The sequence below is a fragment of the Podarcis erhardii genome (genome assembly GCF_964252035.2).
Source record: "Podarcis erhardii genome assembly, chromosome: 1".
NCBI classification, from domain to species: Eukaryota; Metazoa; Chordata; class Lepidosauria; order Squamata; family Lacertidae; genus Podarcis; species Podarcis erhardii.
The window spans coordinates 96,076,054-96,099,843 of NC_138497.1; the positions used below are offsets into that span (position 1 = coordinate 96,076,054).

The following is a 23,790-nucleotide window of genomic DNA, read 5'->3' on the forward strand; positions in this document are numbered from 1 at the left end:
TTCAACGAGGCTGTAATTATATTTAATACATGTTTTGCTTTTAACAGCAATTTGAAGTAAACATCGTCAACCTTTACAATTCACAACTAGTGAAGAGTTTATAGTGCTTATAAAGTTGTATCTAAAATATATCTTAGTCATCCTCTACAGAACATTTTGAAGACAGTCTAATATTATAATTACACATTATACAGTAGCTGCTTCTTCCCACCACTGTAATTAAGGCATTCCCATTACAAACCTCTCCTCCCAAAATTCTAGTACTGGCTAGTAGGTACATAAAAATCAACACATGTTTTGTTAAACGAAAAGCTACTCATCAACAGAAAAGCAGTAGTCCACAAGAATGACTTTGGGGTGACTTTGCATCACTGGGTTAAAGACATGGAAGAGTCACTGAACTTATTCCAAGTGGCATTTTCAAACTGACCATGTATTATCTATCACTGACTGACAAACAGTGCAAGGCCTGGTATACAAGGATGCCTGGTGAGTAGTTACGATATACAAAAGGTTTTCTTCTCCATGTTCATGTTAATATACAAAGGATGAGATAAATATATGAAGATGTATGTAAGATTTAACACCACATTTGAAATTTTTCAGCAAGGTGGATGAAAACCGGTTTTGCCCCCTCATTACAGGTGGGTGAAAAGAACACGTGACACAAAAGCAAGAAAGATTTGTAAGTGGCAAATCTGTTAAGTCCTCCAAAGTTTGCAGAGTCTGTTACAGAATACAGTGGTATTCATAACATTCGATTAACATAGCCATGAACAGCCATCTTTTTTAGCTATTGCATGCCATATTGTGAACTGAGGTACCCCACAATTGCTCTTCATGCCTTCATAATTCTTTTCACATTTCGTGTCAACTAGATTTAAAAGCAACAACTGTGGGAACAAGAGACCTGCTATACTCCCAAGACCATCTACTCCCAACAGGAGTTGCCCTAGACTATACATGTGAAACAGAAGGTGAACTCCTTGATAACTACTAGCTCTCTGCTGATTGCTCCAAGCTGACCTGTCTATGGGAAGGCCCTGGGGAATACAAGCAATGACTAGAAACTTCTAAGTAGGAGATCTCTTGTACAGTTCACGTAAAAAGCTCCACACATCTTACGGGTCTGTTGCCTAATTTAGTCACTCTGTTGTTTTCCAAGGGTCAAATTGCCAGATTTAAGCCTTCAAAATATACTCATACCACAATTTTAACGAACACTTTAAATAGTTGGGTTGACCCATAAATATTAATCAGCAGGATCACGGATGCACTTGCAAGCTATGCTGGAATACTAAGCTCTCTGTTGACTTAATTTTAAAGTATCTCCACAATCCCAAGTGACATTTGTACCATTCAAGGAAATGCTTCAAAATTAAATCATATAAATATACACAAAGTGTTTGCATTTCAGTGTGGGGAAGGGCATATAAGGAGATACACTACGGCGTAAGTGCTTTCTCCGTAACATTAAGTCCATAGGACGACACTGGAAACATTTCAGTGCTGCGGTGGGAAGCTACAACACCAAGTGGGAAGTCTCAGCTACTGATATTTTGCATATTATTTGCTTTTGCGCTTTTTCTTTTCTTTAAGTCTTATTGATTGCACATTTTCCTTCCGACATCTTTTTGTCCCAAGCTTTCATTGCATATTCTTCATATATTAGCATGCAAGCCTTAAAAACGCTGCTTAGTTTGTCTGTTCCACAATTTTTTTAATGAACACAACAATATACATTATTAAAGAAAAATAAAACATTTTGTCTAAACACATCGGTTCTTTGGACCAAGCCCTTTCGAGTCACTGTAACACATTTTCTAAAAAAAACCTTTTACAGAATATTTCTTTTAAAAAGAAAATGTTCTTTAAAAGAATATAAGCAGCTCTCTAAAGCTAAATGAACGACAATAGAAGGAATGAAACTGGTCAAGCTTAGAACAGATTCAACTTATGCTTTTTACTTAGAATCAACAACTTTAGGGCTTCATTACAAGTAAGGCATTTCTCCCTTCTGCCACACCCCCAACCTCAATGGACACCTCTAATAAGAGTGTGTCAAGGTCACATCATACTCTGGTATTCTTCGAGTCTGTTTAACCAAGCACAATCTAATGCAGGGATGGGAAACCTCTGGCCTGCCAGATGTTGTTGGACTACAAATTCCATCATCCCTGACCCTGTCTACGCTAGCTGGGGCTGATGGAAGCTGGAGTCCAACAACACCTGAAGGGTAAGGGGCTCCCAATCCCTGAACTACTGGGATCCTTTCATGTTTGCTGTAGCATACGACAATTATCCACTCATCCATTCTTTTCAATGGGGCACACATAGGAGAAGTTCACAGCAGATTGTGTCTTCTATCATCAGAATGCATGTGAGAATCCACGCTTATGCATATAGTGCAAGTGAAACTTCCAACAAGTAAACAGAGGCTGATCTCACTGAATTTAAAGAAGTTCTGGTTTTCCTATTTCCACAGCAGATCTATCATCCACAGATGACTTATTTTCAGGTGGTCTCAGTAGCATCACTCCATCTCAGCCATGTCTGCACTTGCAGCAGTGTTACTGCTAGTGTTGCATGAAGAGTCCTACAACAGAATGCACCTATTTACAAAGGAACATGGCAGGCACAGACATCATGACTGCAGCAGAAGCCTCACCTGTACGTATGCAGAATGGTCCAGGTTGGTTTTACATCCAATATACAATCAACCCATGACACGGAACAAGTTGGTTGTGTATAACTGTACCTGACATACAACTAACCTGTTGATTTTTTGGGTGGGTGGGGTAGGGACAAGTGAAGTCACAGCCTTGAATTATTTTGTGATTTACTGTCCTCAATGCCTTTTCAGGCCACCTTTACATCACTCTGGCATGAATAATAAAATAGAAACACTCTAATAACATTTAATCCCCCAAGTTGTCCAGGGAAAGGTAAAAAAAGGAATGCAACCGAGAGAGAGAGAGAGAGTTTGGTTTGGCACAGGAACATAATGCAAATAAGAGGATGATATATGGCAAGACTAGCTTACTTTATAAAGTAAAGGCTCCTATCTAAAAACCAACAACTTGTCCAGCATGTTGCATTCCAGCAGAATTTCACACTGATCAAATACCAAGATGCTGGGATTTTCAAGTGAATTACAGATGTAGCAATCACAGATTGCAGTAAAAAGTGTCTTTTGCAGGTGGAACAGGCCAAGGGGGACAGCGAGTGAGAGCAGAAGAAGACACAAGAGAGGGCGACGACTGTTTTGAAAACACTATAAAGTACTCCTTGGTGCCAGTTCTTCCAGGTCTGTCATTCATCCTCCTTGAGAAAGGTATGCTTTGCTCTTTTTCAGTCCTGATGAGACTTTTCTGCAATAACCTTGCATTCATACTACAAAATAAAAACACATAAATTAAGTGGTAAGTGTCTCCAAGAATCACACACACACACACACACACACACACAATAAAGGATACACTGTAAAAATTGAGAACAAGAGATGCAAATGAGTGGAGCTCAGCACGGTAAATTTTCTGGGAGCCCAGCTTTCCGCCTTATTCCTACAATCTGCAGGTTGAATCCAACGTTGTGTTGAACGGACTTCCACTCACACAGCAGGACTTCATGATGCTGTCATGTGCTCTGCAGCTTTCCCACCCCCTAGCAAACTTCTCTAGGTCTCCCAGCTATACAGAGCAGGTTTAGAGGGCATGTTGTGGGGTAGGTTTACAGGGGTAGCTGAGAAGGTGAAGTCCCATTATGCAAGTGGGAGTTCTGCTCATGCACAAACAACATCAGATACATCCTGGGTTTTATCCTACAAGGCACTGTGAACTGAATAGTGAGTGTAGTTAAGTGGAGAACATGGCAGGGTTGGAAAGCACAAGTACCGCTGTATGTTGAGCTTCCTGAACAGAAGCACAGTTATCTGGATGTGGCATGCAAAGGATGGCTCACACATCTAAAGGTAGACAAAATTATTCACAAGTATGCTGCAAATAATCCCAGCACTGACAGACTAACTTACCATTGCCAGCTGCCTGCCAATGTTCCCCATAGTTATTCCACCAGCAAAAAATATACAGGGTAACCAGGAACGCACATAAAGGAAGTCAGGAGATGTGTATCTAGGGAGAGATAAAGAGTCATGGTTAGGCATGAAAGAATGCACAAAGAAACAGGAAACCTCCGACACTCTGACGCTGTCGCCTGGGCTCAAGACTGCACTGGTACAAGTAACAGCTTGTACTAATGCATCCGACACAGTCCCGTTTCTGAAAAACGAGGCACAGCCTGCTCACTGTGCACTGAAGCTTTGCAAAAAGGCCCATAAGCAGCACTGTGCTGCAGTGGCTGGGACACCAGCCCTTGCCCAGCAGAGCTGATGGCAGATCTTCCATTGGAATCAGCACGGCACCTTAAGTCCAGCCCACAATGTCAGAATTGGGCACTGGAAGTCAAGCAAAAGCTTGCAGCCAGGCCCCTGACCCCATGCTGCACTTCCATGTAACGCCAGGCTTCCTTCCCTAGTTCCAAGTTTGAGATTGTAAAGGTAGCAATAGGGTTGTTGTTTTGGCCCTAGGTGCTTTGGCTAAGCTGCTCATAGGTCATTGGCAATGCAGCTGCCAAAACACCCCTAAGCTTTCCCCTTGGCCTTGTAAGCTGGGAAGAGGGCAGACATCTGCTGCAAGGTTGGGAACCCAAGTGTGGGGTCCTGCTTGTGGTCCTGCTGCTTGAACACCTCTCCCCTTCTATTTCTTCTTTTAAAACAGAGCAGGCAGGTGTAGAAGCACACAGTCCCAAAGCCGAAAGGACAGGTCCATGCAAATCCCCGCACCTCTGGTGCAATCTTGCACACCATCCATTCTGATGGGATTGATGCACGCTGGGCAAGGAGTCGGAATAGTTTTTAGTATTTCATCGGCACCAACCCCTGATACCTCTTCTAATATCCTAGCATTACAATCGCCATACTGAAGAGAAAACACTTACTGATAAACTCCATTGTAGACGAGAAGCTGAGTCACCAATGTGGCAAGAAATGCAATTCCTATTCCCAGGCCGAAGCCACTTCGAGATCGATCAAACGTCCACCACAGCCCAATTGAAAGTGCAGCAAGTGTGAGGGACAACTGGATGTTGTTGGCAAAATCCACTTTCTGTGAGCGTCGTTAAGGAACAGTTTCGAAAGATCAGCGGAACACTGACTAATTGTTTTGGGATTTTGCCTCAAAGGGATTGCCAGTAAGCATAACACAACTCTGATTTTCCTGACACTGAACAGCTTTCTGAAAATCAGATCTAACTGGAACATCCCTAGCTGACCATTCGCAGCACTCTTAGGACTAGACCAAAGGCATGATGTTTCAAATGCTTGTTTAGTAGGTATGCAATTACTCATGAGTGCGTGTGGGCTTGCAAAAGTGCCTTCCTTGGGATAGCCACCTTGCTAAAAGTTTACATGCACCCTGTCATTAGTGTGAACTCTTGTGCCACGAGAATGTTATTTCTTAATACTTTATTGCTTCTTGCTGCTGTTTTATGGCCAAGCTTTCTTCAGCCACACTGGATTTTTTATTGTGTTTATTAAGTTATTTTAAACATGTAGCTTGAAACTGTTGTAAATCACCCTGAGTTAACAATGGAAGGGCAACTAATAAATTCACTGCCACGTCGGGGAGTGCACCAGGCGTGCAATCCCAGTGAAGTGAGCGGGGCAGCTGTTGTTTAGCTCTTGGCCTCCTAGAAAAAAGTTTGGATGCGGCTGCCAACTTCATTACCATAGAGAAGGATACAGCACTGGCATGATTTATACCAACAAAGACTGCTACACACCGCATCACACTGGACCATTCCCTCTTAAATTTGTGTGGCTCTCCCAGGTGTCGATCCATGCAGGGGTACAATAACCCAATCACAGCTGTAAATGACAACAACAAAAGGCAAAAGGAACAATTATGACTTCTGCCAAATTTGCCATTCGCTGACGCTCCCTAAATTGGCTGATATCATACTGGTAACATTCATTACATTACTAGTTAATTTTACGAAACGACATTTTTTTTATAACTTCCCGCAGATGAAAACACGCTAGCAAAAAAAATTCTGCCACTGCCCTTGCCTTCAGCCTTGTTGAATGCCCTCCAGATGCTTTGGACTAGAACTTCCATTAGCCCCAGGCAATGTGGGAAACCAATGTGCTGGTTTTGACCTATGAAGCCTCATGCAGCTCACTCTCAAGGACCACCTGTCCCCACATGAACCAAGTCAAGACTGTGTTCATCACCTGAGGCCCTTCTCCATGTGCACCCACTGAGAGAGGTGCAGAGGGTGGAAACATGAAAGCAAGCCTTTTGACTGACAGCATCCTACTTGTGAAACACTCTCCCCCAGAAGGCATGCCTGGCACCACCGCTATGTATTTTCAGGCACCAGACAAAAACATCTCTTTGAACCCAGGCTTTAGCCCTTTAATTTGGAGAGTATCAGCTATCTGTGGCCTCTTTTAGTGGGGTGGGGTGTTTGAGACCTATATATGGATGTGTTTTTAGGTTCTCATTCTGTTTGGGTACCTAATACAGTGGTACCTTGGGTTACGAACTTAATTCGTTCCGGAAGTCCGTTCTTAACCCGAAACCATTCTTAACCTGAGGTGCGCTTTCGCTAATGGGGCCTCCCACAGCTGCCAGCGCGAGATTTCCGTTCTCATCCTGGGGCAAAGTTTGCAACCCGAGGTACTATTTCTGGGTTAGTGGAGTTTGTAACCCAAAGCGTTTGTAACCTGAAGTGTTTGTGACCCGAGGTACCACTGTATCCGGTTTTAATGTTTGTACCATTTTTGCAAGTTGCTTCGAGTCACCTTTGTGGGGAAAGTGGCTAATGAAAGCAAACAACAACAGTGCGGGATGCTGGGAGCTGTACTCTAAACCTCCAGAGGGACCAGGGTGGAGAAGGATGGCAAAAGACAATCAAGCCAAGCAAATGCTTGTGTCTAGAATTGCCAATCTAGGTGTAAAATAAAAATGAAGCAAATGGTACAGTAAAATACTCAAGGATTTCAGATGGGCAAAAAATAAATAAATAAAAAGGAAAGATGACAGGCAGGCAGTTTAGAGATAAAACGAGTCTCTAACTGTGACCAAAATATTCCAAGCGCGCACAGACACACACACACACACCCCCCGAGAAAAGAAAACCAACACATTCAGACAATTTACACAGACAATTCCTTTCAAATCTGAATCCTCTGTAAAATCTGTGGTGTATTAATTCCATGAAAAGGTACAAAAGGAAAGTAATTAGATAATGCAAGATACGTAGCCTTGAAGATTATCTTCAGCAGCAACAACAAAAACCTGTTTCCTAGACAATAGATCGGTTTATTGACCTGTATCAGAATCTGACAAGCAGCACCTCAGGAAAATATTGGCATATTATGGGAGGTTTACGTACAATAGAACCTTCCCCTAGTGCTGCCCCCTGACTCCACTGCCAAGAGGTTTCCGCTGATAAAAAGATCTTATGCAGCAACTGAATTCATTAAAGTATTGGCTGAATCAGTGGTAGGGAGACTGGAAAGATATGTACCCTACCATGCCACAGAAATCTAGATGCCATTGTACTACAGAAGCCTTACCCAACCTGGGGTTCTCCAGATGTTTTGGGCTATAACTCTCATCAGCCCCCACCAGCAGTCTGGCTTACAGAAATTCCGCTCAATCAAAAGAATTCAGCAGACCATGCTACTTAAGATCAGCATTGCCTTGCAAAATTTAAGAACATTTCTACTATAAATCAGATTTTCAAAATAAATAAATTTGGACCACCAAATGGAAATTGAAATCAGATTTTTTATATATATAAAAAAATGAAGTTGGATCACTGAATGCAAACTGGCTGCCCATGACTGCTTTTTCTTTTCTAAACTGCAGCCAGGGGAGGGGAGGTGCAATCCGGACTGGGACTGTAGCGGAAGCAAAGTGTTGGCGTCCCCTCCCACCAGCCCTGGTCCAGATTAGCTAGGCCTCCCTCTCTGCCTAGGGCCAGTCATGTGGTTGATGCAGGGCCAGATTTAGGTTTGATGAGGCCTTCGGCTACTGAAGGTAATGGGGCCATTTATATGCCCAGCTGCCCTTTGTCAACAACAAATTGTCACTGTTTTTGGTGTTGAATGTGTGCTATATGGTAATTTATGGACCCAATAGGTATCTAAAGCCATTTGCACATGTTGCCATGCAACCAGTCCATGCAGAATGTAGGCACCCTATATATAGAAATGAGCAAACCAGTGAGATTTGAGGGAGCAGGCTAGCAGGCAGGGCCCATTACTTACATCATAGGAGCCTACACAACACAAAACACTGTTGCTGTATGTAGGTTTTATTTTATGTTTTTTATCTTATATTTTGGAAACATACATCCAGTCCCCCCCCCCTTTAAATTTCTCTGGGGGCCCCAAGAGAGTAGGGCCCTAAGCTATAGCTTGTTTAGCTTATACGTAAATCTGGCCCTGGGATGCCATGCCCAGATTGGCCCATGAGAAGCAATGACGAATGGAGAATGCCTGGCACGCTTTCCTCTGCCAGAATCTAAGACATCCCAGCAAGCTAATCCCTACTAGCAGCAAGAGGGGGAGCTGTAACTGGGTTGCACAGTTGCATGAATCCAGCATCTGCATATCCTCCGATGTGCTCACATGAGTTCTCAGCACATTAGGTTCCTATGTCAGGGCTACATGATGCACCTCCCACATCTGTGACTCTCTGTCCACCTCATTCTCCATGGCTGAGCAGAGGAGACAGGGAAGTGCATAGATACCAAAGGTGCACCCAGACCTCATGTTCCTCTTTACGACCCTTGCCTGGTTCATGTCCACAGGTGTCTTGGAGGAAAGGAGGAGGCAATGCCAAATGGTGCTTCTGCGGACTGAATCAAGCCCATGATGTTTCCCCTAATAAGGTTTCTCTCCGGCCACATTTGTTCCGACATACCTGATGCTGTTCCACAGCAAAGCGGTACCCACCAAGCCGAAGAGAAGACGCTGGTGATCACATCTGGTGGGAACAAGGTGACGTTTCTCTGAATTTGTAGCAAGTTTAATACTAGAGCAAGAAAGACACCAATTAAAAACAGGACTATCCCGCGGATCATCAAGTTCAGGCTGTGGCTGGTCACCGAGGAAATGTACGGACCGCACTTCTTTGGGATGGATGGCTGCGTATCATCGTCATCTGCCATGGCCGCCTGTACTTACAGCAAAATGCAACGCATATGTTGGGAGAGAAGGGAGGATGACCAAGAAGCTTGAAGCAATACTATTTTTCTTAATTCAGGGTATACTCCAAATCCTGTGCAAAACAAAATAAACAAACAATATAATTATGGAACGCACTCATGTATAATCTTTGAAGAAGGCTGCTGCAGCATGGCATTAACTCACGAGGACTTCTACTAGCCAATTTCTGCAGCTTTCAATCCTTGTGCACCTTTGGAGAGCTACTGTACAGGGAATAAGTGGCCGGTGGATTCAACCCATTCTAAAGATGCTTCTGAATAGAAAACAAGCACAGCCGCTCTTGGTGCGTGTCTCAGCTGCCCACTAAAATACAGAGGCATCAGGTTCTGCAATGAATGCACACTAATGTGTGTGAGCAAGAAAGGCTTTTCTGTCACTATTCACAGTGGGGAGGACTGGGTTAAAAGAGCACTTTGGCAATGTGGCTACTCACATGGGAATAAGTCCATAGGTGCCCACTGCTCAACTGAAAATATAGGTTCTGCTAAAAAAAAAAAAAGTTGCTGATATAAAGCTAAATGTAGCATCACCTTAAAACATGCATAAGGAGGTTCTTTTCTATATGAAAAAATCAACACCCAGATATTCAGCGTAATTGGCAAGAATTCCCAGCTTTCATTTATTTTAGTACAATAAAATTCTACTCCTCATTTGTGAATAAAAGCTTTAAATCCTGGGGTCGTATGCATCCAGATTTTATTCAGAGTAGACCTATTGACACCCATGGACCTAACTTACCCATGCTCATTTATTTCAATGGTTCTACTCTATGTAAGACTTAGTTGAGTAACACCCATAACCACCATCTGAATAGAAAGTTGCAGAAAACAAAATGGAAATGAAATGATTTTTACTAAACTTTCTGGTTCATCATCACTGCTTCAGGAATTATTTACTGTATTTTTCGCTCTATAAGATGCACCAGACCACAAGACACACCTAGTTTTTGGAGGAGGAAAACAAGAAAAAAAATATTCTGAATCTCAGAAGCCAGAACAGCAAGAGGGATCGCTGCACAGTGAAAGCACCAATCCCTCTTGCTGTTCTGGCTTCTGGGATAGCTGTGCAGCCTGCATTTGATCCATAAGACGCACTTACTTTTTAGGAGGGAAAAAGTGAGCCTTATAGAGCAAAAAATATGGTAATCTTGACAAAACTGATACTAGGACTTTTGGTCTCTATTGCTGAAAGATTCAAGGCCCGTCTCCCCAAAAGCTGAGAATTAAACATGGAATATCATAGGCAGCCAAACATTCATGGGGTAATGGTGAATCACCGAAGTAGCATAGCCGGTTTTCTTTTCTTTTGTTTTCCTTTTAGCCAAAACGTGGCACACATCATGTTACCACAAACTTAAACATACCAAGTCGATGTGGCAACCTCCCAAAGAGGTGATTCCACAAATTGCTGTGATAGTAAGTGATTAGCGATTGCATAATAAAATCCAGAGCCTAGCTTTAAGTTGAACTTATCAGGAATAGAATCAGAGTAGCTGCACAGATAGTATAATGGCTAGGGTGTCGCTTTGATGGGGAAAGAAGACACAGCAGTTTGACTCCTTAGAAGTCAATGGAATTATCCTTGTGTGCCTGACGATTGAATGATGACAGCTTCAGTAATTGACTTGGTTAGATCAATATGCAAACAAAAGAATGGAAACACACCCAAGCATTATTAGGTAGTACCGGTGGTAGGAAGAAAGTATTGGTAGGCAGGGTCTGGTGTACATTACTACAAGATTCAGACCTGAATAGCTCAGCTGGTTAAAGCATGGTGCTGATACAGCGGTACCTCAGGTTAAGTACTTAATTCGTTCCGGAGGTCCGTTCTTAACCTGAAACTGTTCTTAACCTGAAGCACCACTTTAGTTAATGGGGCCTCCCGCTGCTGCCGTGCCGCCGGAGCACAATTTCAGTTCTCATCCCGAAGCAAAGTTCTTAACCTGAAGCACTATTTCTGGGTTAGCGGAGTCTGTAATCTGAAGCGTATGTAACCCGAGGTACCACTGTAATTACATGGTTGCAGGTTCGATCCCCGTATGGGACAGCTGCATATTACTGCATTGCTGGGGTTGGACTAGGTGATCGTCAGGGTCCATTCCAACTCTGAAATTCCATGGTTCTGTGATTTCTAGAAGAGGTGCTTTTCATAGAATTGTAGAGTTAGAAGTGGACCTCGAGGGCCATCTAGTCCAACCCCTGCAATGAAGGAATCTTTCACCCAATGTTGGGCTCTACCAACTGAGCCATTTCTGGTGTTGCTGTGTGCCTCTCCTCTCCCCACAAAAACATCATTCAGTAAAGGGACCTTTAAAGGTGTTCTCAATTTCTGAAACAGGTTTTATTAAGACACAAAGTGCTACGGTCAGGTGAGCTCAAGGGGTGCTTGCACAACAGTTCTTCACACACTTAGCCCCGCGCCAGAAGAGCAGAACATGCAGAGAAAATGGCTAAGGTACGCTTTGAAATCAGAAACCTGGCTGGGCAAACTTGCGTAACTCCAAAGTTGGTGCTCTGTGTGGTAGAAGAGAGAAAGGGAGCCTTTCAGCGAGTGTGCATGCATACCTGAAGCACTTCATAGGAACAGGAGAGCTGTCTTCCCGGATCAGACTAAAGAGATATCAATTCTAACATCCTATTTCCGACAGGAGCCAGCTAGGTGCTGACAAGCAGGACAGGGAACGAAACAGTCAACCCAACCCTTTGGTGCTCAGAATTATTATGTTATTATTGCTTATTTCATCTATGAGTCGCTTCCCACGAGGCATCCCAAAGTGATTCACAGTGTAATAAAAACTTATATAAAATAGCTACATAGATAAAAAACAAATGAACACATATATTTTAAAACAACAGCAGCACGTGAAAGTTTTAAATCTGATACAGAGGTAAAGATCTCTATTTTGAAGGCTTGCTGAAACAGGAATGTCTTTAGCACTCACTGAATGACAACAGGGGAGTTGCCTCTCCGATATGTAGCAGACATAGATATGTTCCAAAGGGGAGATGCTACCACCCTAATTCTAGCCCAGTTCTGAAATGAACCTCTTTGATAGGCTGGTACCTGCAGGATGCCCTCCATGGAAGGGCACAGTGATCAGTTGGTTACGTAGGGGGTGACTCAATGTTTAAGTTATCCTTGTTTAGATAGCATCGTTCAGAAAACAGAACTCGCTGTGTAGGTGGTGTCTTTAGCTCCATGGTGAGGTGTGCTGCATGTACAGGCAGACCTTTCAAGTTTTTGCAGAGTTTCCAAGCTTAACTCCATTCAATGGTTTGCTTTGCTCGGAAAAGCAGAAGTCACCCACAGAAGCTTCAGCCGAGCCACACAATCAACTCTTACTCTGAACTCACAACCTAAGCCTTCAAAAAGCATTTCTTCTTGTGCCCTTTTCTACATCTTGCCCCCAGTGCCTTAGCCATCTGCCTTCCCTCAAGGCTTTTCATCCAACTCACCACAAACTCTTCAAAATCCAAAATATTACCACCAAAAGCTGGACCGCTGAAAGCATGGGTGCTGTGTTGACAATTGATGCATTCTTTCAGAACCTGCACACTAGTTGTGGGCAAAGATCCACTACCACCTATTGCCTCCCACCTGCGTATCTGGTGTAAAGGGATCCCAAAGCATTCCTAATAATAATAATAAATAATAATAATAATAATAATTTTTTATTTATACCCTGCCCTTCCCGGTTCAGAAAACCGGGCTCAGGGTGGCTAACAACAAATTGAAAACACTTAATTGATGCAACAAAAAACAGCATAAAATACAGTATAAAACGTGAATGACAATAAATTCAGAATTCAAAAATTAATTTAGGGGGGAAATCCATCCAATAAACATTAGATGATCACTAGGACTAGCTGGCTAAATTAGTCCTATTTGGGCCAGCGAGGAGACCAGGGGAGAATTAGCTGTGGGATCCCAGAACAGGTAATCTTCATAAAAAGGGGAGGGGGAGGGAAGGAAGGGGAATAGATCAGGCTGAGTTCAAATTGAAAGCCAGGCGCCGTCTTACAGGCCCTGCAGAAGGAAGTTAAATCCTGCAGGGCCCTGGTCTCATGGGACAGAGCATTCCACCAAGTCGGAGCCATCACTGAGAAGTCCCTGGCCCTGGTGGAGGATAATCTGACTTCCTTAGGGTCCGGGACCTCTAAACTATGATTATTCATGGACCTTAAGGTCCTCTGCGGGGCATACCAGGAAAGGCGGTCCCATAAATATGAGGGCTGTACAGAACCTTGCTAGACTACCTTTGTGGAAGTGGGTTGAAAAGTGATTGCAACTTCCTTATTTTTTATTTTTTACTATGCTCAGTTGGCAATTTGTTGGGTGCAGAAGTGCAGGCCAGCAGCAGTACTCCACACCTGCAGGCAGTTCTGTGTGCTCCGAGAATCTGCTGAATAAGAGGTGGCGTAGAAGAAACACGCAGTCTCTTGCTGCTACATCTCCTCCACTTGCTTATGAATAAGCACTATCAAAAGATGCAAACGATTGGCAGCTTCAGAATGTGCAAAACAACGCTTCTGGGGGAGGGTTTTCCCCTCCCTTTAACGTTCCAGGTGACTAAGCTGTCAGTCAAAATACTTGTTATACACGAATGTGAGACCGGATCCATGTAGAACAAGATATTTGATTGACAGGTTGGAAAAGAGGTGTCTGAAAAAGGAATTCTGCCAGTCTGATCCAGAGGGTGTGTAGGGAGAGCTGGTGAGGAGCGTGGAATTTTCTTGAGTACAGTACTTGATGTAGAAGGCACAGAAGTATGCCTTAGTTATGTGATCATATGGGTGGTTGTTTTTGCTTTGTTTTGAAGGCTGATTTCCCCACTTCCAACTCTGCAATTTATGCAGCCTAAGCTTTCCTTTGGTCCAGAATGACCTTGTCATAACGTTCTTTGCTCTGGTGACCATCAGGTCTCACTTTTGGTTAATTGCCATCTCTGTGCAGACTTCCTACAGTAGTTCCCTATCATTTGCAGTTCTCTTCACAGTTCAACAGTCAAGTTGCCTATTGATCTAGGCACCTGCAGGTACATTACAGTGTTTTGCTACAAAGCAGGAAATGGAGTTTTCAGACTCTACTATTGGGTTTTGGAAGGTCCTCTAATGTTTGAAACCTGCGTCCAGAACCTCGTTCTGGGTTTGTAGTCAAGACATCAAGCACAGTTCTGAGACCAAATAAAAAAAAAATCCTTCCAGTAGCACCTTAGAGACCAACTATGTTTGTTATTGGTATGAGCTTTCATGTGCATGTACACTTCTTGTATCTAAAGAAGTGTGCATGCACACGAAAGCTCATACCAATAACAAACATAGTTGGTCTTTAAGGTGCTACTCGAAGGAATTTTTTTATTTTGTTTCGACTACGGCAGACCAACACAGCTACCTACCTGTAACTAGTTCTGGGACCATGTGTCAATGACATAAATCAGTGGGCAATGCCTTGGTCTGACGGCACTGTCCCCAATATAGATAGAAAAATACCACAAAACTGTTGGTTTCTGCTCTCTTCACTGTGCAGCGAAATGCTTGTCACAAGACAATGTTTACATTCCACAGTCAATTGCTGTTGGAGTTTTCCCACGGAAAAGGGAGACTGGATGTGACGTACACTGGTTTCCTGTTTTTCACTGTTCTTTGCAGTTCAGTGTGTTGTTCTCTCCGTGCTTTAGAGGAGAGATGATGCTTTTCTCTGCTCCGGCAGAGGCAAGATGTTTTTCTGTAGTCTACCAGCTTTGAAAGGTAAATAAAGCAACTTAGAGTATGTGCACGTATTCCTCATCATTCCGCTGTGCACGGGACACTGCATATCAACAATATTTGGTTCCGGGCCCAGAAAAACGCAGTCATCTTAAGAATGGGCTCCAGATATCGGAACAGCGGCAGAGGGACGGATCGGACGATATCTCTGCGCGTCAAGATGATTGATGAGGTATGTGCTACTGCTCCGGGCAGCCTGCCAGCTTCTAATTAATGGCTTTATGGCTGGACTTTGAACTTTTAAAGCCATTTGCCGGGCATAGGCAAGGGCTCAAAGGATCAAGTTCCTATGCTGGGGAAATCGAAAGTAACTTTTAAAAGTGCTTTTGGACTAAAGCAGCTGCAGAAAAATAGTGACGCAGCATGATTTAAGGCAGCAGAGACAAAGCACTTTTGAACTTGCCTTTGGAATGAGGTTTGCTTGTATAAAGCAGCATGGTTTAAAGCAGCAGAGATGACGCAGAAGGCTAATGCCTGAGTCATGATGGCTAGCTGCAGAAGGCTGGCTGAGGCAAGTGGGGAATCTGTTACCACTGATCAGCCAAATGCTCAACTCACAGTAGCCTGTGATACTGCCATGATTCGGAATGAAGCAGATCGCCAGGGTGATAGCTGCATGGGCAAGGGGGAGTCTTCACAGACGTCATCCCATAGTGCAGTGGAACCACCAGATGGCGCCAAAGCTTTGAAGGCAGTGAAATGCTACTCGTGTGGACGTCTAGGCCATATGAAGAGGGAATGCAAATATCCCAGGGCCAAGACAGAGCAGCGCAGCGAAAGCTCATCGCGTGGAAGAGGCCAGAGCAAAGGCAAAGGTCCAGTGTCCAGGACAACGCAGCCCAAGGCAATGGTCTCACGCTTCACTCCAAAGGTTGCAGAGGTCCAGAAGACGTCTAGATCTTTCTTCGTGGTTGATTCAGCAGCGACCCACCACATGTGCAACGATAAGCAACTGTTTGTGTCTTTTACACCGCAGGAAGGTGCGATTCACCAAGCGGATGACCACACAATCCCCAGTAAAGTCTACGGAACTGTTGTTCTTCACAGTTTGGATTTATCGATACAGAATGTGCTTTATGTGCCGGATGCCAAACATAATCTGCTCAGCGTTGGACAGCTGAATGAGCGGAAAATTGACGTTTCCTTTAAGAACAAAAGGTGCATCATCACAAAGAAAAATGATTATGTATTGTATGCTGAATATGTTGATTGTTTATATGTTTTGTTTTATGATGATGTTGTGCAGGATGACACTTGTTGCATTGCAGGTACTAACAAAAGTTTGCATGCAGAATGTATTCATGATTTTCACCGAACACTTGGTCATTTGCATTTTGAGGCAGTATCTAAAATGCCTGCCTTGGTTGAAGGTATGACTATTAAACCCTGCAGGTACCACATGAAGTGCAAGGCATGCGCAGCAAACAAGGTGAAAATGGCTGCGAAAGGTAAGGTGTCTAGTAGGCAAGCTACAGAACCATACCAAATTGTTCATGCTGATTTGGTTGGACCACTAGCGCCCTCTTTGGGTGGAAACAGGTACTTCATGGTTCTCATTGATGCATTTTCCAGGTATATTTATGTGTACAATCTCAAGCAGAAATCAGAGGCTTTTCCTAGGTTCAAGGAATTCTGTGCTTGGTTGGAAAATGTGCATGGTAAGAAGGTAAAGACTATTTTCAGTGATCCCGGGGGAGAATTCACTTCTCAGCAGTTTGAAGCTTTTCTGACTGAGAAAGGAATTCAACATGATTTGTCTAGTCCTCGCTCGCCATGGCAGAATGGACTTGCGGAACGAGCAAACCAGACTTTGCTTCAAGGGTTAAAAACCTTGCTGCATGATGCCAATCTTCCAGAGAGTTATTGGGCCGAAGCTCTCTCATGTTTCACTTACAGTTATAATCGCAGGTTATCTTCAGCGATTGGTTGTACCCCGTATGAGAAGATGTTTGGCAAAAAGCCATACATCAAACACATGAAAATTTTTGGTTCTGACATGTGGGTTCACTCACCACAAAACTCCAAGTTAGACAAGCGTGGATTGCATGGTATCTTTCTAGGTTATCAGAAAGGGTCTTACAGAATAATGATGACTGACTCAAAGGCAATTAAGCTCACAAGAAGTGTTGAGTACAATGCCAAGTGGGGGGAGAATGTGGGAATTTTCCAATGTTATCCTGATGACAGTGATGAGACTGAGGATAGTCAAAAGCAACCACAACAACCCACACCCACTGATGAAGGTTCTGATTCTGAGTCTGAAACTGAATCAGGTGATTCAGAGGATTTCAAGAGTGCGAAAGCCTCTATGCGACCCTCTGAAAGCTCTGATCAAGAATTGGAGGAACCATTGTTCACAATAGGTCACTTTTCTCCCAAGAAGGAAGAGGAGAGTGTTGAAGATCTACGGCTAATTCGCAGATCACAAAGAGCCACAAAAGGCAGACCTCCAAAGAGATTTGCTGATGAGTTTGCTAAGATAGCAGTAACAGCTGTTAAAAGCTCCAAGAAGGTATTTGAACCTTCAAGTTTCCAAGAAATCCAGGATTTGGATTCAAAGGAAGCTGAGCCATGGTTAAATGCCATGAAGGCTGAGCTTGATTCCTTGGAAAGGAACAAAACATGGGACCTTGTTCCAGTAGTTCCAGGAATGAAACTGCTTGGAAGCAAATGGGTCTTCAAAGCGAAGACTGATCAAAATGGCAAGATAGTCAGACACAAAGCCAGATTGGTAGCCAGAGGTTTTGCACAAGTACCAGGTGAAGACTATCACGAGACCTACTCACCCACAGTGAGGTATGAGAGCATTAGGCTTATGCTCAAGCTAGCTGCAGAGGAAAATTTACACATTAGTCACCATGATGTGAATACAGCTTTTCTGTACGGATCTCTAGATGAATCACTTTATATGCTTCCACCTGATGGCGTACAGGTAAAACAGGGATTTGTTTGTGCTCTGAAGAAGTCCCTTTATGGTCTCAAACAAAGTGCACGGTGTTGGCACACAAAACTCACTGAAGTATTGTTTTCTCTAGGTTTTAAACAAGGGAAAGCTGATCCATGTGTATTTGTCAAAGAGGAGGGGCAAAAGAAACTGTATTGCTTGTTTTATGTTGATGATCTTTTATTCTTTTGGAAGGATGTCACAATGTACAATAACGCCCTATCTCAACTGAAAGAGCACTTTGACATGAAAGATCTTGGTGAGGTAAACAACTACCTATCTCTGGAAATAGAGAGAGATCAAGATGGTAACATTCTAGTACACCAATCACGGAAAATTGCTGATGTGTTAAGCAAACTAAACCTGATGGATGCTAACCCTGTAGACACACCGATGATAACAGGTTATCAGGTAGATGACACTGAAGAAGCATTTTCTGACACTACACTATACAGAAGTGTGCTAGGCAAGCTAAACTTCATTGCCGGATGTTCAAGACCAGACATTGCTGTTAGCTGTAATTTGCTAAGCAGACAAGTCAACAATCCTACTGTTAAGGATTGGAAAGCTCTGAAACGCATAGCGCGGTATTTAAAAGGCACTATGCATTACAGACTGAGATTTAACAATCAGAAGTCTGGTGGTCTTGAGATATTTGCAGATGCAAGTTTTGGAAGTGACACTACAGACAGGAAAAGTACGTCTGGAGTTTGCTATATGTACAATCAGAGTCTATTTGATTGGTTATGCAAGAAGCAAACAACAGTTAGCTTAAGTACTTGTGAAGCTGAACTGAATGCACTGTCTTATTCACTTAAAGATTGTGAATGGTTGTTACAATTGTGCAAAGACATGAAAATTCCTGTCAAATGTCCAATCCAGGTTTACCAGGACAACAAAGCATGTTTGGCTTTGCTGAATTCTGAAGGTTGTAAGCAAAGCACGAAGCACTTGCAATTGAAGTTGCAACATGCTAGGGAACTTAGAGTATGTGCACGTATTCCTCATCATTCCGCTGTGCACGGGACACTGCATATAAAATACAAAGTTTTTAAAAGATCCAAGGGCAGCTACAACATCAGTCCCCCAAAAAATTAAAACACCAAATCAGTTAAAACTAATTCAAATATGTTTGCAAGGCAGCTTGCAGGCCAGAGGCCTGTATAAATAAAAATGTTTTTTGCCTGCTCCTCCTCAACTGAAAGCTAAGCCAAGTGTTCATTCCCCACCAACAATTTTTTGTAAATCCCCTAAAGCAGACATGACAAGGCCGTCAGTCATTTTTCAGTTCTTTTACATATAAAATGGAACGGTCTTACATTTGACGGGGGATAGGGGACACAATAAAGTATTTACAACAGTTCAAGAGATTTCTGTGTGAAGACTAGTGTCCAGACAAGACCTTTTGTGGCTGCATGTGGGGTCCTGTTTTCTGTGATGCCCACCTCCTTACCAGCTCTCAACTTGCCACTGTGCTAGGTATAATCACCCTCACATAAAAGTTATCTTCTGATCTGGTCCTCTCCATAATGCCAGCAAGAAGTATTCTTCTATTTTGTGTGAGTAGCCTACATGCCAGGGCCCTATATAAAAGCAGGCCATCAGATAACGGAATGTGATGCAGAGGAAGAGCTCTCATCACAGAGAATGGCTGGCTAAGCAGCAGCACATACGGCACCATGAAAGTGCAACTAGTAAAAGGTGCAGAGCAAGGAGGGAAAAGAGGGCTTGGATGCACTTGCAGAGATCCTCTCCACATGCATATGGAAGGTTTTATGGACCAGGGAAGGGCAAATTTGTCTATTTCCTGCCTGGGTTAATTTTGCACATGTTCATTCACAAACTGATTCCTGCTTTAAAATGCTATTTGCTTTTAAACAATCTGCCAAACGTATTTGTATTAATTTAACATATTTTATCTCACTGTGTGCATTTCTAAACATGTTTTATCCTAAAATAACTCATTTGGTTTGTTGTTGTTGAGCCAAGAACTACATCACAAAATTTGGAGAAATACAAACTCCAAAGGATAATTAGTCCAATCTGCAAGGAAATATAGATCAGGCTAGTTCACACTGGAATTCACAGAAACTGAATTGTAGCTGCACCCCGAGATACCTTTAATTTATAAATCACTTTCTCAAAAATGAGACTAAAGGCAACTCAACTATTAACTATTACAATACTTAACTATATTAACTCTTCTTGAGCAATGCACTAGTATCGCACAAATTTATGGTTGAGTAGCACATAAAGCAAGGTAAGAAAAGATCTCCTGCATTGAAGCAACTCTTGCAAAGCTCCCTTGCGAAGGTATTGCGCCATCAGTGGCCTTGAAAAACGAAGGCATTTTCAAAATAAATACTCAGTCTGGAATGCAGAATACTATAGTACATGTTTACAAATTATTCCTTGGCACAAAACTGGAAGCAAGAAGAATTACCAACGAAAGAAGAATGGAGGATGAAATTGATGGACTATGCAGAATTAGATAAACTAACAGGAAGGATTCGAAAGCTGCAGGACCAGAGATTCTCAGAAGACTGGAGTAAATTTATGGATTATTTGAAAAGTAATTGTGATGAACAGATTACGCTAGTAGGTTTGCAAGAAGTTTTGTAAGGTGAATTATATGAAACATTGCAAAAAAGATAATGAGGAGAATTATTAGTTAAAGATAATTAAAGGTAATATGAAATTAAGAAATGCATAATAAGTGATAAGAACGGAAAATCATCAGAGGTGTTGACGGAAGTCCAAAAAATATTGTATAAGATGTGAAGTTCTGTTGTATGAATGTTAATTAAAATGTTAAAAACTAATTAAAAAATACATTAAAAAACCCAAATTATTCCAAATTATTCTGAAACGATGGGGAGCAAATATCCTAAATGACAAGATACCTATATAGCAGATTTCCTATTGATGAAATAATTTTAAATTGCATTCTGTATGAACAACACACAAACCTCCTTTGTACAGTACCACAATAACTAGACTCACAAATATGAGTCCGCTTATTTTTGTTTGGCTTGTTATTTCAACCATTATTTGTGGCTGCCATGCCAGGAAGCACTATGCAAGGTGTTTTCTCTTCCTGGTGAGGTTTGCTAGGGCCTTTGGGAAGGAGCCTAGTGACTATCTTGTTCTCAGTGTACATTACAGGGGCACTACAAGCAGATTTAGTGGATCCCATTTATACAGCCATTGACCACATAATAGCAGATTCAAAACAAATGCACAGATCGACTTGCATGGACAGCTATCTGTAGGTAAACACTTCAATGAAATTGCCGTTACCATGCTTCTACAACCTCTCAAGAAAGTTGGTGATGGTACAACTCAGTTTGGTGAGTTCCAGAGAGGACACATAGCCATGTGGTAGCTTACCTCACGTGGTTCCATCTATAGTCACCTAGTAAGGCATGGTTGGAACACAAGAGACATAGTGATGGACAAACAGAAAGTGCCTAAGACTGCAGGCCAACCCAGAGACAGGAACAATCTACATACACGCAGGAAGGACTTGAAGATATTTCTGCTGCCGCTGGTGATGCAGATTGACGTTGTTTTTAAATCCCTCGAGTTAATAAAAAAAACGAACAAACTCTCCCCCACCTCACTTTATTCTTATATAGAATTGATAAGAGCTTGATATAAACCTTGTATATATCTTCAAAATCCTTGAAGAAATGACACTAGAATAAGTGTGTGTGTTTGGGCGGGGGGGTGAAGATACCTTTTCAAAAAGCAGAAAATTTGTTGCATCAAAAAACCAGAAAACAAAGAAAGCGCCTGAATACTAAAACCCACACTACATCCACTCCCGGTTTTGCCTTCTGTGACGTAGTCAGTGACCTGATGAAGTGTATTGTCCCAAAGGGATGACGTCTACTGCAGGATGCAATCTGGTGGACATTGTGTTGCGGTTAGCTGGGAGCACTGAGCTAGGACCAGGTTCAAACCTCCTCTTGGGCATGGACTTCACTGGGTGGGGACGGGATGAAATTTGGGCAGGCAGGGGAAGATTGGCAAAACGACATAATTTCGCCTTGCGCTTCCTTTTATGCGCAACGGTGGGATATAAATACAAACAGCAGGCAAGAAGAAACCTTCATTCCTGGCTTTGAACCGGATGGTCTTTGAACCAGCCAATTTGGGCTGTCCCATGTTCAGGTTTGGCTGGTTAGAGGAAGAGGTCTCTGGGTGTGGGTGTGTGTGGGTGTGTGTCTGGAAAGAGGACAGATGCCCTGCGCCTTGCCTTGACTCTCGACCTGGCGATTCAGCTGCTTGCAGGGGGTTGGACTAGATGACCCTTGGGGTCCCCCCTCCCAACCCTACAACTCTCTCTCTGCGAAAACATGTGTCGTTCTCTCCGGCTTGACAGGAGGGCAAGAAGCAGCAAGCACCCTTTGCAAGAGTAGCGCTGTCTAAACGGGGGGTGGCATGAGAATCACCCCTAAGACTGACCGTCCGTCCGTCCGTCTGTCTGTCTCCCTCTGACTGGCAGGCGTCAGGAGCCCCTCAACTCCGTCACCATAAACCAGGAGAGGCAGGAGGGGCGCGGGGAAGGCTCTACGGCTGCCTATTAGGTATAGATAGACATATGGATATATGGGAGCCCCCCGCCCCCTCTGCTGCCGCTGCTGCCTCCCCTCCGAAGCGCCCTCCCCGCTCGCCGGCTGCAGCCCCGCCGCGGCCGAGTCCCGCTCCCTCTCCGCCCGCCCCGCCGCCGGCACGCCGAGCTCTCTACTCACTCTGCCTCCGCCATCTTCTCCCTCCCCTGCCTGCTTGCTAGTCTCCGCCTCCCGCGTCTTCTCTAACCCGGCAGCGGGCTCGCCTTGCCGACGACGACGACGACGACGACGACACCTGACTCGGGCAAAGCCGCTTCCGCCGAGCCGCGGAGGCTGCAGGGAAGTCCGGGGCCCGAGAGGCCGCCGGGACCGGGAGACCGGGCAGCGGGGTGGTGGGTGCTGCCGGCTGCCTCCCAGACTGACGACGAGAAGTGGCGGGGGGGGGGCGCGCCTCACGATATGCAAGGATTGAGCTTTGTGCGCTTCCTAATAAATTTGGGTTGCGGCTTGGTTTGCTTGCTTGAGCGGGGAGAGAGAAGAAATTCCAGTCAACTCTTCCATCATCATCATCATCATCATCATTATTATTAGACAGATATGCTTCAAACCAAGTAGGAAAGAGGGGTTGTTTCTGCGTTTGGGTCCTGTCGCATTTTCTGAGCCATGCCTACACTGCAAATTTAAATTGCGCAGGGAAATAGCGAGTTAGATTTATAACTGGTCGTCTGTTTTCAGACTTAAGTGTTTGCTATTCTGTGTATATTTTTACCTGGATTTGGATGCAACAGAATACGCTCCTTTGCGCATAGTGGTCTATCGTTGGACCATTAATTGTTTGCTAAAAGTAAAAGTTAGCAATGGTATCTATATTTAAAACTGAATGATTATTGCACCCAAAGCTAACAGCAGTGCTGTAGCCAGCTCTTTTTTTTCCCCTCCCCCCCCCCCTTGGCAGACCCCTTGAGAGAAGTATGGTAGCTTTTCCTTCATCACATCAGCCTCTTCACAAGCAGAATTGCTGCTTGGCCAGCTGTTGTTAAAACTCCTAAGGGCCCTGCCTGGAAAAATGAAATAAAATAGCAAGCTTAAAATGTTTATAATAAAATAAAAATAGAAATCAAAGTAAGTTGTATAACGTGACACAAAACTGCATTGTGCTGTATTTTTAAATTCATCAGAATAATAAAGAGCAACTACCAATTGGAT

The 23,790-nt window shown here is 43.4% G+C and overlaps 1 protein-coding gene across 3 annotated transcripts; it reads right to left on the reverse strand.

Annotated features, from left to right (window-relative positions):
- Positions 1 to 22,884, reverse strand: INSIG2 (insulin induced gene 2). 3 transcript variants are annotated; one of them, XM_081873663.1, is made up of 7 exons: positions 22,765 to 22,883; positions 9,257 to 9,350; positions 8,994 to 9,104; positions 5,799 to 5,923; positions 4,996 to 5,162; positions 4,031 to 4,130; positions 1 to 3,393 (listed from the first exon to the last, which is right to left on the reverse strand). In XM_081873663.1, exons 4-7 carry the CDS (start codon positions 5,895 to 5,897, stop codon positions 3,352 to 3,354), a joined length of 408 nt encoding a protein of 135 aa, XP_081729789.1. In that variant the 5' UTR covers positions 5,898 to 5,923; positions 8,994 to 9,104; positions 9,257 to 9,350; positions 22,765 to 22,883; the 3' UTR covers positions 1 to 3,351. The 3 variants fall into 3 exon arrangements, with proteins under 3 accessions (XP_081729789.1, XP_081729788.1, XP_081729790.1); XM_081873662.1 differs by having other exon boundaries at positions 8,994 to 9,350; positions 22,765 to 22,884; XM_081873664.1 differs by lacking the exon at positions 9,257 to 9,350 and having other exon boundaries at positions 22,765 to 22,867.
- Positions 22,885 to 23,790: the final 906 nt, after the last annotated feature.